The sequence below is a fragment of the Electrophorus electricus genome, chromosome 5, assembly GCF_041902795.1.
Source record: "Electrophorus electricus isolate QZ-2024a chromosome 5, ASM4190279v1, whole genome shotgun sequence".
Lineage (NCBI taxonomy): Eukaryota > Metazoa > Chordata > Actinopteri > Gymnotiformes > Gymnotidae > Electrophorus > Electrophorus electricus.
Window position 1 is genome coordinate 3765263 of NC_137501.1, and position 16873 is coordinate 3782135.

The window sequence follows — 16873 nt, forward strand, 5'->3', positions numbered from 1 at the left end:
TTAAAAGCTTAATCAGTGACCGATAAGACATGCTAAAGAAGGGCTATTATGATTTGGAAAGTAGGTCCAGCTCACTTCAGTCATGTGTCATAGAAAAGATCTGAAAGAAATAGATACTAATGATCCTGAATATTGTTTACACTATATATATATATATATATATAAAGAGAGAGAGAGAGAAATATTCAAAAAATGTAAAGCATTGGAGTTTGAGAAAGATGCTATATAAATGTAGATAATAATCATATTAATAATCTATCTATCTATCTATCTATCTATCTATCTATCTATCTATCTATCTATCTCTCTCTCTCTCTCTCTCTCTCTCTCTCTCTATATATATATATATATATATATATATATATATATATATATATATATATATATATATATATATAAAATTCATTGGGGTTTTTTTACTGCAAAAGAAGGGCATTCCCAGCAGCAAGTAACATATGAAGATGAAAATACTTCCATCACAAATGGTGCATGCCCACAACCACACCAACCACTTTCACCCTCTGAAGAACCATAAAACTTGCCACTGGTTCAACACACAAAGAGACGCGCACCAAAGAGAGATTTTACACAGCAAACAAACAATGAAGTTAGAACCATATCCCATCAAATACCACCCCATTCAACAATTCATCTTGGTAATAGAGATAGAAGCAGGGTAATGCACGGTGGGCTCCAAGCGTGAGATTGAGGATTTCTCTGGCACGATGCATAATTCATGGCCTCGGCCAGCAAAGTGTGTAAGATGGGAATTTCACAGCAAGCTGGAGTAATGGGGATAGGGAAGAGGTGGCCTGGATTACATTTCACTACGCATGCTCTTATTCCACAGCCACCCAGTAATCAAGTATCAGAATGACTTAAAATTGTCTGAAAAATTCATGTGCATTGTCACATTTCACTGCCAGCTAATTCTGAAATTTTCTTACAGATGTTTTCATAGAAAGCATAAACACGTGTACAGCTGCACTGATGGCAATAGTGACTGCAAGTATTTGGAATTGCCTTGGTATTAAATTGGAGCTATGAGTAAAATTACTAAGGTATATCATTAGTTCGGTTTTTTAAAACATATATACAAAGCCATTTGGTTTATCTCACATTCTAATTTACCCTATAAGAGAGACAAATTAAAATATAAGGCTTTTAAAGCTTCATTCTTTAGCTTTTAAAATCTGTATTATAATGTCTGTTAGAGTGTCTTGTGTTTAAAAAGCTTACCGCTGAACCATTTTCCTATTTAAATTTCTCAACATATGATTGTTTATTCTGCTTTCCTGGGAATTTCAGATGTGGAACTTAAGATGAAAATATGACTGTAACAGGCTTTTAAACTTTCCATTGATGAAAAGCCTGTGTTAATCAAAGCTACAGATTTAATTTGTTCAGATCAGGGAAAACAATATAAATCATTTTTAAAACCATTAGATGCTGACTTACATTAATAAAGCCTTAATTTGAGCATTATGCTGAGTTGGTTATGGAAGCAGCAGGGTGAGATAGCATAATTAGCATCTGTAATAGGAGATTTGGGTGCCGAGGAGCATCATCGGGGCCATGGCTATGTGACAGAGAATGGTCACAGTCAGTGTGCGTGTGTGCGTGCGTGTGTGTGTGTGTGTGTGTGTGTGTGTGTGTGTGTGTGTGTGTGTGTGTGTGTGTGCGCGCGCAAGTTTGTACGTATGAACTAAATGTCATTTGTCTACAGAATTCTAACCATAAATTTCCTTTTTCCTCTGACAGAGGTGCACAGGCTTGAATACAAGGCATTTTCATTTGTATCTAACTTTGAAGTTAGAGCATTGTAGGAATGCAAAGTAAAACCCTTTGCTTACCAGAAATATTCAGCCTTCTTCAAAGACTAATTAAGGGCACAGATGGCAGTACCACCATCTCCAGCAGAACCTTTGATGGTTATTGTGTATCTGGGAGAGAGAGGCACACAGGACATAGCTTCTGGCTATTAGGCAGGCAAGAGAAGGACTCATCACAGTGCAGAGGCACAAAGCAGTCTAATAAGGAATGGAGGTCATTGACAGCAAATCAAGTCAACTCTTGCAGCACAAATGGTGATTGGTACCAGGGGCTTGTTCTAGAGGTTGAAAAGTAAAGTATAGGGTAGGTTTAGAAAAATTGTCATTGGGCCAATCTCTTTCTCTCTCTCTCTCTCTCTCTCTCTCTCTCTCTCTCTCTCTCTCACACACACACACACACACACACGCACACACATTTACAGCTAGAACCAAGAGTTCAGTCTACCACATATACTGATATACACCACATATCACTGCCAAAGCACTTAAGAAGATATAATCGCCTGCACCCTGAGCATGAACTCAGTTATTGTCTTTGTCTCCTTTTGGCATTTTTTTTTCCCTTTAAAATGCCCATGGACATAAGGCAGCCAATGAGATGCAGCACATTGAAACTAGGCCTGATAAGTTTGCATATACCGCAGAACATTGCTCCCATCTACTGCACTTTCACAGTGGTTTGACGTCCATCAAATCCACGATGAAAAAGAGACTGGGCAGATTCTCTCTGTGCGGGTCATTATGCACCGGCAGCTGCTTTTTAGGAACCGAGGGCTAAAACCGACGCGCGCCTGCCTACAGACTAGAGATCTGTTAGCATAAACGAGCCAAACGAGCCAAACGGCAGCATGATTTTCCGCAGACTGCGTGAGCACAGTGAATCCATTCAGAGCTTCTTTTTTTAAAATATAAATCTTTCTGTGTGTGCTTTCAGTCAGACAGTAGATGTAGATTTAAGGTGACAGAGGAAGAAAGTGATAAAAGGAACCTCAGGCAAAATCAAAACAAATAAGTCCCTCCATTTCCAGCACAGGGTGGATCACTATTTGACTGCCAAAAGCTGTGAGGTGAAAAATTATTTATCCAAGGCTCGTACATCCGAAGTGTATTCCTTACCTTCAGTGCCACGCAACAGAAACCTGATTGTGAGTTTTCTTGAGTGCCACTTTGAGGATAAATGTCATATCATGCAGAAGGTCATTATATACATACTTATTGCAAACTTCCTCTAAAATTCAGCAGCAGTAGTTAGAGACTCATCATCGCATTACTTCAGGAGTCACCCACTCTAATTTGAAAATGGAAATGCAAATTGTGTGGTCTACCAAGGGCCCATTCCATTTATTAATCTAAATAGGTTTAATTTAAATTTTTCTCAGCATCAGCCTTATTTGTAAATGCCGCGCCCTATGAATACTGTGTTTTTTTCTTGTGCATATTCTTACTGCCTTTCATTAATATGTAAATAGGAAGTCAATCGCTCTTCTTACTGACAGTGAACTGCACTTCTAGTACACTGTGTAATCAGCTTCGACTGCAGTCCACTATTTATCACGCACAATGCCAGCTTTGACAGTAAATTATGGGAAATACACTCTGATGCCCCTTACCATTTGGGTGGTACACATTTAATTGCTGATCATCGTATCTCTGAGCAGATAATATAAATACTAACGTTTGGATGTGCATCACAAAAGAATGCAAAGCATCATCAAATGATTGTTCTATTCATCAGCTAATTGTTGAGTTCAACCACCTGTACATACTGTTGTTAATTGCATATTGCTGAGTGATGTCAAATGTCTAAAATCTAATTAAATGCATTGTAACTGTATAACTTGGTACTTGAATTGCACTTGAAACCTCATTCTACATATCTGTGGCCAGGATGCAGCTCCAGACAAGTAATATCTCATACCATGAATTTGGTGTGCTATATTAACTGACAGGCTGGTAATAGGAAATATCACTCTAAGCAAAATGCTTGGCCAAATAACAATAAATTCTCCATGAAATGATGAGGGCTACAGGATGCTTCCTTGCATATATTTTGCCATGAATTCTAATTAAGCTGGCGTAAACCTGAGAGTGCATGGTCATCTCTGCAAAGCTGAGGCTTGATTGATAATGTAAAGACACCAGGCTGTGGCTGCCTGAGTTCCTCTCCTTCCTTAAATTAATGGCCATCCCAACAACCCTAATAATGCAGCTAGGATGGTTGCACCCCTCCAACCATCACCACCACCACCCCTCATTCAAACACATACACACCTCACCACCTCCACCCTCCAATTTCAATTTTCTGGAGGCATGGAAAATAGGAGAGATCATTCATTTATCTTGTAATAGCTGGATAATAGATCCATCACAATGGAACATCTGCACACACCCATACCCACATGTGCGTGCGCACACACATACACACCCTACCATCACCACTGCTGCTGACACTACGCACTAAACACTCTCTCTTCCCTCTCACCCCCCCACCCCCAACCCCCTCCTCCATAACCACCGATGTTAAATCAATATCCAGCGGACAGCAAAGCCCACCCGTGTTTGAGATTCTAAGCACACATGCGGTTATGGATATACAGCCCATATGTTGATTATGCATTGCTGAGGCAAAACGTGCTATTCTCTCTCAGGTTAATATATTGCCATAAAATATCAGGGTAGAAGGGCAAAATTGCAGCAAACCATTCTGGAGGACTTTATCAGATATTACAGATGTTATACCTGATTACATGAATATGCAAAAAAAAAATTTGAAATTAATATATGAATATTATACTATGCTAGTCTATCTAGTGTACTATTGCATGCTGCCCCCCCATATATATATATATATATATATATATATATATATATATATGTATATATATATATATATATATAAAAGAGCCTTCTTACTTTCAAAAAATGTGTTTAAAACTGTTTATCACCGCATAAGATTGTTTGCTCCAAAAAGAAGAATTGTCTTTGTATTCTAACTGAAGGTCTAAATTGTCTAAATTCAGTGTGTTAAAAGTTATAATATTCAATTCAAATATTAAAGTGCAAGTCTAACTTTTCCCAACTGTCCTACAATATTTCCATTCAACTTCTCGTAAACTACAAAAAAAAAATAAAAAAAAATCTAGCATTACTTTTTATTGTATTGTGTACTTTCATTAATATAAAATACATTATAAATATTTTGCACATTATAAATATTCATATAAATATTTGTTTATTTATTGGTTATATAATATTCACCTATAACATCTTAGGTGTCCTAACATGTATATACACTGGTCAAAGTAATGGGTTTTCTGATTAAACCTTTCTGAATTATGTAGTAGTCGTCATAGCTACTAATGAGGAGGACGAGGAGGAGAGGGAGGAAGAGGATTGCCTGGCTTTCATCCATCGACCTGGTGGATTAGCAAGATTCGCGAAAACAATAGTCTGCTGTTCAGTGCAGCCTGCCAATCACTATAGAGAGCTCAGCGTAGAGGCGCCTCAGTATTTAGACTGTACTAGGATGAAAACTACACATCGACACAGCACTAATAATAGAGTAATAATAGTTTTGTCCTCCATTTAATGATATTTCCCTTGGTCACTAGGGTTTGTTGTTGTTATTGTTGTTGTTGTTATTGTTGTTGTTGTTGTTGTCCAATGTATTGCTCTTTGGTATTCCATTCTGTGGTAAAGGCCTAAGACTAAATTCCTAAACCTGAATCACCAGTAAAATTCCTGAATTTTTTCAAAATCAAATGTTTCATGATACAACTTTCTATTTATTTTAACAGTTTTATTCCTTGTCTCAACCTGATCATTCGTAAACTGGTTAGATAATGCCTTACACTTTTCCTGGGTCCAATCAAAAGTAAATAATTGTGAGTTTGGCTTTTAGCACTTGGCCTAATGCTGAACAGTGAAGTGCTCTTTGAGTCAACAGTCAACCTCACTGGCGTAATTGCGCAGGAACGAACTATCGCACCCTTTCACTCTGCACTAGCAGTTAATGAACATTTCTAAATGGCCATGACCAGGTGTTTAAGAAGACTAATGTACTAGCCATTAGTGCGAGCACTTGTTTCCCGTGGACTGGCCCATGCTCACCTCAGGGAAATGACACTAGGCTGGTTTTTTGTCCCCTCCATGTTTACCTTTCACATTCGGCGGCAAACAAACCATGTGATAGCCTGTATACCCAAGCGGAGCATTATTCCTAATTAAAACCTGGGGATGTGTGCCATTAGCAAGATTCATGCTCGCCTTCGGGAGAGTTCATTCCGGCTGTTGACTATCCATTGATTATTCATACAGATTCTGATTGGGGCCCATTAATGGAAGATAAGTGGGAAGCAGATTTTGTCAGAACAGGCGGCAGAGAGATGGTGGTACCACTGAGCAGGGGAAAGAGTGTTAATGGAGTAGGTTAGGTGGCTTTAATATCATGGAATTTACACTGTAGCGATGCAAATTATTTTTCAATTCATTTTGTTGTTATTGTTTGGTTTTTTTTACATTTAGCTTGCCTGGTTGTAGAATTTACATACAATGGATTGATTGTAGCATTGTTACAGTCCTGGAACTCCCATCTTGCTAGACCATAAATATTATATGAATAGACAGACAGGCAGGCAGGCAGGCAGGCAGTCAGACAGCTGTCTTGCTACTTAGCTCCTGTAGCTCATCACATAGAGAAGGTGCTAGTAGTGCTAGCAGTAGCAAGGTCCTGGGTTCATTTTCCATGGAGCATATGTTCTGTCATTCTGAAAAATATGTAAGTCGCTCTAGATAAGAGCATCTGCAAAATGCTTTAAATGTAATGTAGATGATATACAATTGTAATAGCCTAGTTGGTATTCTGAAATAATTTGTAAATTTGATCTAAAGTAGGTAACAGCACTTGAAAATACATTTTTTATATATATTTCCAAAAATTAAATATCATTTCTATATTAGACATACTAAACGATTCATATTTGTACAATACATTGTTTTATCAAGTCTTTGTTATACAAGCTAATTTGCCATAATTTAAAATATTCAAACATCTGTGAAGCCCTACACACTGGGATCAATCAACCATCATTCTTCCGTGTAACAAACTCAAACTCTCCCGTGGCTTATTGTGTAATGAAAAATGAATGTGACAGTAACTGTGTATAATACCTCGTAAATGTTCATCACATTTATAGCTTGTTTCATCTGTGCACGAGCCTTGGATGCAAGGGGCTTTGTACAGCTTGACAAAGGCGCCCTCTAGTGTTAGATGAACTGCATTACTACAAATGACGTCGGAATAAAGAGTCTTTCCGTTCTTAAAGCAGGTATCTCGTGTGGAATCTTTTTTTTAATTTTTTTTACAGCGGGACTTTAACTACAGGTGCTTTATTATTAGACCTTTGGTTGTATGATTGTAGTGTGAGATGGGCAAACATGAAATTACAAATACACCTTCTGCAAGTGTAGTAAAATAAATTATAAAATACTTATTTAAAAAATGTAATAATTAAAGATAAACACAATTTGTATTTAATAAATTCATGGGAAAAAATCCTGCAAAATACACTGTACACTTTAGTTATTTTAGACTAAAAAGTCAAGAATTAACTGCTGTAAGATGACTTTCTTGTGATCATAAAAGTGACAGTTCAGGAATGACATGAACTGATTACAAAGTCCATATGCTCTGTTGAAATACTTAAAAAAAGGAACCCTGTAAAAAAAAATATCACTGAGTTATTCAAAGTGTCTGGAATTATAGCATTCTGGCTAAAATAATGAAATCCACTACACCTATCACTCTGAATGTGCACTTAATACATAACTGCAAAGGGGGTGTTCAAGAATTAAGACAATACGCAATATTCTTTAAAGTATGTTTTAAAGCTCCTAAAAGTATTTTAAAAGAAGTTACTTTTTATCTCATCTAATATAAATTACAAGACACTCAAAAAGTAATTAAATATATATTACAAATACATATGATACTGTCCATGTCTGACTTCGGGTGTGATCATTTAAAAACAGAAAATCTATTTTTTCCATTACAGCTTCATGAGGCTCCCTTTTGTCTCTGCAATCATGCTGACATTTGATAATACTGGAATACTGGAATACTTGCAAACCTGCGATAATAGCAACCAAAAGACAACACATTCCTTCATGGCACAAGAGAATAATATGATTTTCAGAAGATGGCATGTCCAAAACCTTTTTTAAGGTTTCTACCTGACACCAAAAACATTTCCTTCACTGGGACAAGGTGTAAAAGTTCTGAGCTGTTTAACTTAGTCATGTTAAAAGCATATGAACAGCACTCTTATAGGAGTATATAAGCAACAATGTTGAACATTTCCCAGCAGAAACGTAATCTACAGCTATCTCTACAGCCCTTAACTGGTTTGCTTAATGAATAAGCTACTTTAGAACTGGTAGCAAGTCCATTGGCAATCACCAGTAATATCTATTATAGCAACACCAAACCCTCACAAATAAATGTTTGGTAGAAAGCCAGCAAGAGAATACAAGCGTAGTGCTGAGATATGTCTAGGAGGGGAAAATCTAATTGCTCTGAGCAGGAAACGGGGCTCTAATGAGACAAACCCAGGAACCATACATGTTTGGACAGCGGTTTAAGTGGGAAGTCCCACATGCATTCATCAGGGATGAGGCTGCTTCATTGAAAAGACATTAATCACTGTAAACCTAATTATAAATTGATCACCTGGTCATGCAAGATGAAGAGGCCCGTTGTGCGTTTCAGATCCGAACAGGGAATTACGAGCTCGGGACACAGCCTGGCAAGGAAAAGGCTGGAATCTTCTCCCATCGGATTCCAGCCTTCTGTATGAGGAATCCCATAGAATTCCTCCCTTTACCACAGTGATCACAGCAAGTTATTATAGAACCCACATGATCAGTCTTACCCCAACTATGGGTGGAGCCTTACTGCCATCATTACCCACCATTTTCAGTCAATTTTTGTAACATCTGTTATATTTATATTGTTCATCTCTTCTCATATAATTTGACTAATCAGTTGTGTTTTCTGCAACTTTAAATTTACTTCAGGGACCAGTTTGATATATTAGCACTGTGTGTTTTGAAGAGCTGTAGATTTGTTATTAAGGTGGTGCTGACGAGGGACACAGCCAGCAATCCTCCTGGCAGTTTATTCTGGATTTCCTGCTGCCTGAACCTGCTTCCTGACTTGTGCTTTGTACAATTCTGGCAAACAACAAAACATGCAAAACACAAGAAAAGAAAGTAAATGGTGTTTTCATTCAGAGTTTTACTTCATAATGGATGGTAAATGTAACGCACAGTCACAAATATAAAAATAACATTTGTTAATATAACAAATTTATGGGAAATAACCACAGCAAAATTTTTGACAGGTTGAGAAATTTAGTATGAAAATACCCACTTATCTACTGCAGTTTGATATAAGAACAGAGATTAATTAAATGTGAGTGAATGGTCAAACAACATATATATTTCTTGCATGTATCTATTGCAACTTTTAAAAAGCAGCACAAAGCTAAGCTGAAAAGAGATGAGGATTTAGTTAAGATACATTATTACTTTGGCAGGTACAGGCACTGTAAATTTAAAATAAAACAGCACCTTTTCATCTTAACGAGGATGCACAGTGTAACTGATGTGATGCACTGCTCTTATATAGCACCTCTGGTTGAGACTACTAAACATGAGTAAGTGAGTGAGTGAGTGAGTGAGTGAATTACAGGCCACGTCCTTGAGGTGATCTGCATCTAAACAAAAGTGAACACCTGGGCTTAGACAGTCAGTTATGGAGAGTATGGAATTTCGTGTATAGCACCTTAAACAACAGACACAGGCCTTTACTCTCTTCTTACCAGTGCGTCCAACAGGCCTCAAAACATTGCAGGGCTCACATAAGCAGTGGCGTAGCTTTCATGTCAACTTTGTGGGGACAAAGCTCACACCACCCAACATAACACATATGAGTACTGTGGGCAGGAATTTTGTGGGGGGGGGGCACGTCCCCCATATCCCCCCAAACTACATCTATACACATAAGTATTAAGTGAACTATCAGGGATAAAAAAAAGAAAAGAAAATTAATAATGAAATTGGCATTTCCTAAACTATGTTAACAGTTCAATAAAAAACTTAATGATTTGGAATAATATAGTGATCAAAAATGCAAAAAGAAAGCCTAAAGAACTTTGCTGGAAATTGCATGTTTTTGCTACAAATACCAATTGATTAGAGGTTGGAATGCATAAAACAGAAATCTCCACATAACAGTATGTGCATATGTGCAGCACAGACCTAAGGACCCATCACGACAGCTGTTGACTAAGCAAGTCACCACTGGACAACCGCTTTCCCTTTAACTAGACACGTTCACAGCACGCAGATGAGTGTCCTGCCTTCATCGATCTCATCCTGCACATTGTCACTCGAGGTGGCAATCTCAGCCTGTGCAGAGAACGTGGCACAAACAAAAGTGGCCACGGTTCCTCCTATAGCTGTGTAGAGGGCCCAGCCCAGGGAGCAACTGCTCAATTTATACGGAGAAGCATCTTGGCCACAGTACTGCTTCACCTTCTCAGAGGCAAAGCCCGCTGGGTAGAGCATCAGTCCCAGCATCAGGAACAGACCTGGACCAAGGAGGAAAAGGCCGGTCATTTTACATACGCATAAGGAACCTACATACATATGTATTTACTAGGAATATATCAATACAGTGAGACACATCATGCAGGTTAAGTGGGTTTGACCAGGTGTTTAGGAACAGCCCAGTGTTTAAACATTTTCTTGCATGTGCATTTTTATGTGTATATTCTACTCTATTCTACAATCACCGTTGCCATATCACAGTTAGCCCATATACTTTGTTATTATCTTGTGTATTGACATTGTATTAAATCACTGGGGTGTGTAACCTTAGAACTGTAGGCACAGGGTGCCTATGAATAATTATTCCCTCTTATGGTGGATGTGATTCATGTTTTGTAACGCTGCTCATCTTTCATTTCTAGTACATGTGTACAAACGAAGATCTCACAGTTGCTGACAAAACACAAGAAATCCTTTGAACTGTGATATCTTTTGAACGGTTGCTGGGGAAAACCTTTCAGATAAAGAAGGCTTATCAAAGGACACACGTCCTGATCAATATCTCAGTGATTTTTCCAAAGAGCTTATTTAAAAGTACTTCGATGTGATCATCTAGGCATGCTCTTGCCCTGAAAGAGTGACATCATGGTACAGCTGCAGAAATGAAAAGACTGGCTCCGCCATAATAAACAGGCTCCTCCCAGTGTGCATTTTCTCTCTATCATCAAATTGGGCACGCAAAGACCCGCCTCTGAAGCCATTCTTCCGGCGGTTTAAGAATTGCTCAACCCCACTGTCATAAATCTTTCACTGAGGTTAAAGTGCAACCCAGCTCTCCTGTCTCAACAGAAACCCCTTTAGTAAATAATCCTCCCTTATAATGGACGTGAGACGATGTACTGTTGATATGCTGATATCAAGAAGCCTGGACTGGGCAGGAAGGGTACAGAGCTGAAGAACTGCCTGCTTTCCCCACAGAAAGTGCATAACACAGTGACTGCAGCATGGGTGGAGGGGTAGGTGGTGCTGGAGCAGACAATGTGGTCCAGATGCTTTACTCACCACTGAAATCAGAGACAGCAATTTTCTGACTTTCACCACACCGCAGGGCGATGCTGTCTACTGTAACTCAAGGAGCTGTTAAAAAAGCCATCCCAGCTTCTACACCTGTAGTTTAATATATGCAGTATGCCACCACTGAACCACAATACTCGTGTGTTTAATAGATTTATCAAGGTCTAGTGAATGATTTACTGAAGAGTGGCTCAGATAGTTATGCTTCCCAGGCCAGGCTGTGTCTCTGAGGGTGGATGGAAGACATCAGAGGAGCGCCAGCCTCCGTATCCTATGGACGCATTGGCTTCAACATCTGACCTAAATATGCACCCTACTTTTCTGTCTTTAGTCTATGCAGTTGAACTGAAGACTGGAGGCCTAAGAGGGGCTAGGAAGATGAAATACGAGACATACCACATTACGTTATCAGGAATCGTATCTCAAAGCACAGGTCTGAGCAGAGCCGTAACTGCTTTTAAAGGTTTGCAACATTTTGTGTTTAACTTGGTAGCAATTATCTTATCAATGTCTTTAATTGCGAGATGGTGCTCTGCCAGTGTAGGTAATACCATTTGGATTTGCAAACATTTATATTTAGATTTACCATTGGCTCGATGTCAGTGTAATCCGTACACTGACACTCAGTTCTAATAAGGTATACAGACAAGACTTTTTGAGACAAAGTAAAACTTTAAGTAATAGTGAAGGAAACAAAATATTACACCCTGTTGTTATTCTTACCTGCGATAGCTTGAAGTAGGCCGCAAACATTAAAGATACTTTTCCCAAAGATACTCTGAAAACACATGCTAAACACTGAGAGAAATCCCACTACGGACAACAGGAAGACTCCAACAACTAGGAATATAATGGTGGCTTGCCAAAATCCACTTGCAATCTCTGTAAAGTGTGTAGCATAAGGGCCACACTGGAACATCTTCTGTTGGTCCACCAGGGTGCAGCGGCTGTAGAGGCCGAGGGTAGGCAGGGCAGGTTCCGCCAATGCAGGAAGTGACGCATTTGTCTGGGAGGGGTATCGACTCCCTACTAGCCAATCTGCACTCATGAAGGCCACCAACTCAGCGAATGCCACTGTGATACTCATTAAGGTCCAGAGCATCGAGCGGCACGTTACGATGACGTGACGCATGCTGCTGATCTCACGAAGTTGCTTCAGACGGATGTTCTTGATCACGCTGAGTTCGATTGAACAGGAAGACACCTCTGAGGCATATCAATTGAAGGCTATCAGGGTTACTTTCATAGCGACCTCTTCAAAAGCCGAAGTTTGTGCCAGACAAGATCCACGCCTGGTATGACAAAATGCACGCCTGCACAGTATTACTCATTGCGGATTTGTCAAACTGAGAAGACACAAAGTGGACACCTACAGAAAAACAACAAGAGAGAGATGTGGGTTTTTCTGATTAAGTTCATGTCTCGGCTACCATTTTCTGGTGTTTATAAATTGCTCAAGGTCTTTGAACCAACATAGAACACTTCAACCCCACTGACCACACACCTTCGACTTCAACAGGCCTGAGACCCCTAAAACCCTTCACTTAGGTACACAATCTTTCTGTCTTATTTTATCTTGAAATTGATGATTTTGTATTCTCAAAATGCAGTATTGTGTCCCCAAGTTTCTTCTAAGCTGGTAAAGAAGGTCTTGAACAATTTCTAAATAGCATTTGGAAACACCAAACAGTGGCCCCATTGTTAGTGTGCCAGTTAAACCTTGCAACACCGCTGTCTGGAGATCTGGGTGAGTGAGACCCAAGCATATTTAATTTGGAACTATACATATTTGTCCAAAGTCACTTACAAATTACTGAAAAAGCAGCTGAACAGAGGTAGTTCTTAAGCAAGTCATCAAAAAGTGTCTGTAACGATGGGAAGAGAGCATTCATGCCTGAGTTATGACAGGTTCTCACTTTGATAAGCAATGGCAAGACTGCAATACATATGCATAGCTTTGAGCTTGTGCGGGCAAGCACAAGGGAAACCAATGCTGTTAGCAAAGGGAGTGAAACTATTCCAGGCTAGTCATAATACAATCATAACAGACCATGAAAGCGCATAACATGGAATATGAACCTTCAATTTACTCACACTTTTATTGAAACAGAATGAAGGTAGTCTATACGCAAAATGACAGTAAGTAGAGGTTTGCTATCACAGATATATTTTCTGCATCAACAATTACATCAGAGCTCACCAGAGACAGTGGAGTGTTCTTACAGTGGAGCTTTACACAGTGAACAGGCCCTTTATTTAACTCAATTGGGGCTTATTTTTCATAGTAAAAACCTGAATGTGCATTTGTTAAGAGTTAGTAATTAAAGGACCACTTCATTAAATGGCGCCAGGGGGGTGACATGAATCTTTACGGGTTTTCTGTCACACTTCTGGCTGTCACTCATTTTTCACATTAGGTAGAACCTCTCGCTGGGGTTACTGGTCTGCTCATACTACTGGAATAACTGCAACAGATTTATGAAACTTGAAACAAGCATATGAATCTTGTACAGTTTTACGATTAAAGTGTTGTAAGTCTGTTTGGTTGCTTCCAATATGTAAGCTATTCTTAAATTTCATTGCACTGGTGCAAAACAACAATAGAGCATTCTATTCTATTCTATTCTATTCTATTCTATTCTATTCTATTCTATTCTATTCATGATCTAAATATCATAAAATAAAGCTTGACATGTAAAAATAAATCTTGCCATTACAAGTATTGCAAGTAAGCAGGACAGGCCATCACCAAGAAATCATCTTAGTGTAAAACTAAAGCAAATGTTCGTAATCATGTGGTCCTCGGTTTACCTGGACAGACACTTGAATGTGTCTAAACTTGAAAACACACAAGGAAACTTGTGTGTGCAGTCTAATCAAATCAAGAGTGCATGATGTCCTTAAAATAAAGGGCAGTAAGACAAAAGTGACTGATCCATAAGGGACGCCACTGAACAATTTCACAATTTCAAGTTGCTGTGAGGTGCAAGAGACAATGATGTCTCCTGCTGGGGTCGCAGAGAGTTCCTTAAATTGCATAACAAAGCTTGCAAACCCCCACTAAAGTGGATCAAAGGACCTAGTAATATCCACAGATGGAGTTTCAATGTCTAATAGGTCAAATGTTACCCCAGCGACTGGTCACATGATCCCAGGAATCCTTGCTTATGTCTCCCATTAGTTATTCCTTGGACGTTTGGGATGTGATTAAGTTTCAAACAATTCCATACTCCCAAAGAAGATTCACTGCATTCATAAGAGAACACACTTGATGTATTTGCAATCACAACCATATAATAAAGCAATTAACTTTCAAGTGACCTGGGTTAAATAAAGTAGCTGGAATTGTTAACAAAAAACACAACAAGCCTTTGTACCTAGTGTACATTATAATTAATTAATACCCCAAACTCCCTGTTCAGCATTCTACTAGAACACGCGAGAGAGTACCTCCGGGTACCGTAACTCCTGTTAAAATAACGTTACTTTAACAGGAATTATGGTACCCGGAGGTACGAGAATAAAACACTTTAATCCGTCTAGTGACAGCCCGAATCTGGTCTGCATTTAGACATTACCCAACAGAAAATAGCCATTGTTAGGCGGCGGTACAACGCTAAAGCTGAATACACGCCTCTCTGCGCTTTCCTATGGCTGAATTAGATGTACTGAATTAGTACATGTCAGGATTTTAACATTTAAGACTGAACGTGTGAGTACAAGTACGCTCTAATGACAACTTATCTCTGAGTTCTGTCTAACGATTTTACAAATTTTGTGGATCTTGGTGTAGATCAACGCTCTTCAACGCAGAAATCAACTAATCTTTCAAGCATATATATATATATATATATATATATATATATATATATATATATATATATATATATATATATATATATGCTTATATATTCCCATTATAGCGGGGAAATGTAAAGGAATATCCCGTTACACTTAGTAACCTAATCTATCTTACTTCCTTGAATGGCAAGCACATTTGCCAGTGCGACCTGGAACATACAAAAGACAAAACGCTATTCCCCACGCGTCTCTCTATAAATGACATGAATGAAAGCGAATTTACGGGGCATAGTTTTATTAGTTAGAGCAAAGACCATATGCTGACCTGTGCGTTATAGACGAGAGGTTCATTCTTCTCTCCTCGTCGTTCCACTGTTCCGCCAAAGCACTGTGGTCATTCAGGAAGTTTTCACCAGGGACTGCGCTCGCTCTCTCTCTCTCTCTCTCTCTCTCTCTCTCTCTCTCTCTCTCTCTCTCTCTCTCTCTCTCTCTCAAAAGTTGTCTTGAGATTCCTATTTGGTAATCAAATTCAAGCATTTGTGTGTGTGTGTGTGTGTGTGTGTGTGTGTGTGTGTGTGTGTGTGTGTATATATATATATATATATATATATATATATATATATATATATATATATATATATATATTGCAACACGAACTTAACTCAAATTCTCTCTTTCTAGCTTTTCAACTTTGATAGTCATTTTCACACCTTGTGTTTACTTAACATGTTTACTTACTTAAGAAAACTGTTATTTTGGAAAGTGAATCTCATCTCTATGTGCCCTGTCTGGGAAAGTGTGGGGGAAGTCGACCTTAACCTCCATTGACATACAGAGCAAGAATTACAGCCCAAGTATTTGAACAGCATGAGTTTGTTGAGGGTCACGCGTGTGATCCATCACACCCATCGTAATGACTACAGCAGAAGGTCTTGGCATCGGGCCTATCTAGTCACAACATTATTATTCACACGAATTACAATTTAAATTCAGCTGCGTTATACAAGGGTTGAAAGATTCTCTAACACGGCTGCCGGCATCTATTATTTAAGGGAGTCTTTCATTATTTGTGCTACATTGTTTGATTGAGATGATACCATTGTCAGTTATCTGCGGAAGCAACTCAGATTTCCAGAGTGCATCACAGAGACCACCCTGAGATGAGTCACTGTGCTGCATCCAGAAACATCAAAGCAGGTGGTCACGCCGGAGTTCACTGTGTCCTGGGAGGAGGGGATGGAGGAAGCCAACGCCAGGATGTGAGCCAAGTCCGCAGACTCGGTGGACGAGTGCCGCAGGGAGGGAGTGGAGAAGGAGGATGCATGGTCTGCAGAGGCTGTGCAGCTCCGTCTCTGCCTAAGATCTGCCATGGGAAAAGCCTCTGGATGGCTGTGGATCAAAAGGAGTGATCTGTGGGCACATGCTACTGGAATCCAGCTAGGAGCTGATCACTCCCAGGTGGTTCGCCTGGGAGATGACGTCTGATGTTCAAAAGACCCGAATCACCCATGGCCCCAGGTAACATCACTGATGTTGTCTCCAAGTGCGACTTTAGA

At 39.2% G+C, this 16873-nt stretch overlaps 1 protein-coding gene across 3 annotated transcripts; it reads right to left on the minus strand.

Moving 5' to 3' along the window:
* Window positions 1–9108: 9108 nt before the first annotated feature.
* Window positions 9109–15773, minus strand: lhfpl2b (LHFPL tetraspan subfamily member 2b). 3 transcript variants are annotated; one of them, XM_027006210.3, is made up of 4 exons: window positions 15643–15710; window positions 14646–14762; window positions 12240–12885; window positions 9109–10483 (listed from the first exon to the last, which is right to left on the minus strand). In XM_027006210.3, exons 3-4 carry the CDS (start codon window positions 12646–12648, stop codon window positions 10227–10229), a joined length of 666 nt encoding a protein of 221 aa, XP_026862011.1. In that variant the 5' UTR covers window positions 12649–12885; window positions 14646–14762; window positions 15643–15710; the 3' UTR covers window positions 9109–10226. The 3 variants fall into 3 exon arrangements, with proteins under 3 accessions (XP_026862011.1, XP_026862010.1, XP_081571172.1); XM_027006209.3 differs by lacking the exon at window positions 14646–14762 and having other exon boundaries at window positions 15643–15773; XM_081715046.1 differs by lacking the exons at window positions 14646–14762; window positions 15643–15710 and adding an exon at window positions 13324–14617.
* Between the last annotated feature and the right edge of the window lie 1100 nt (window positions 15774–16873).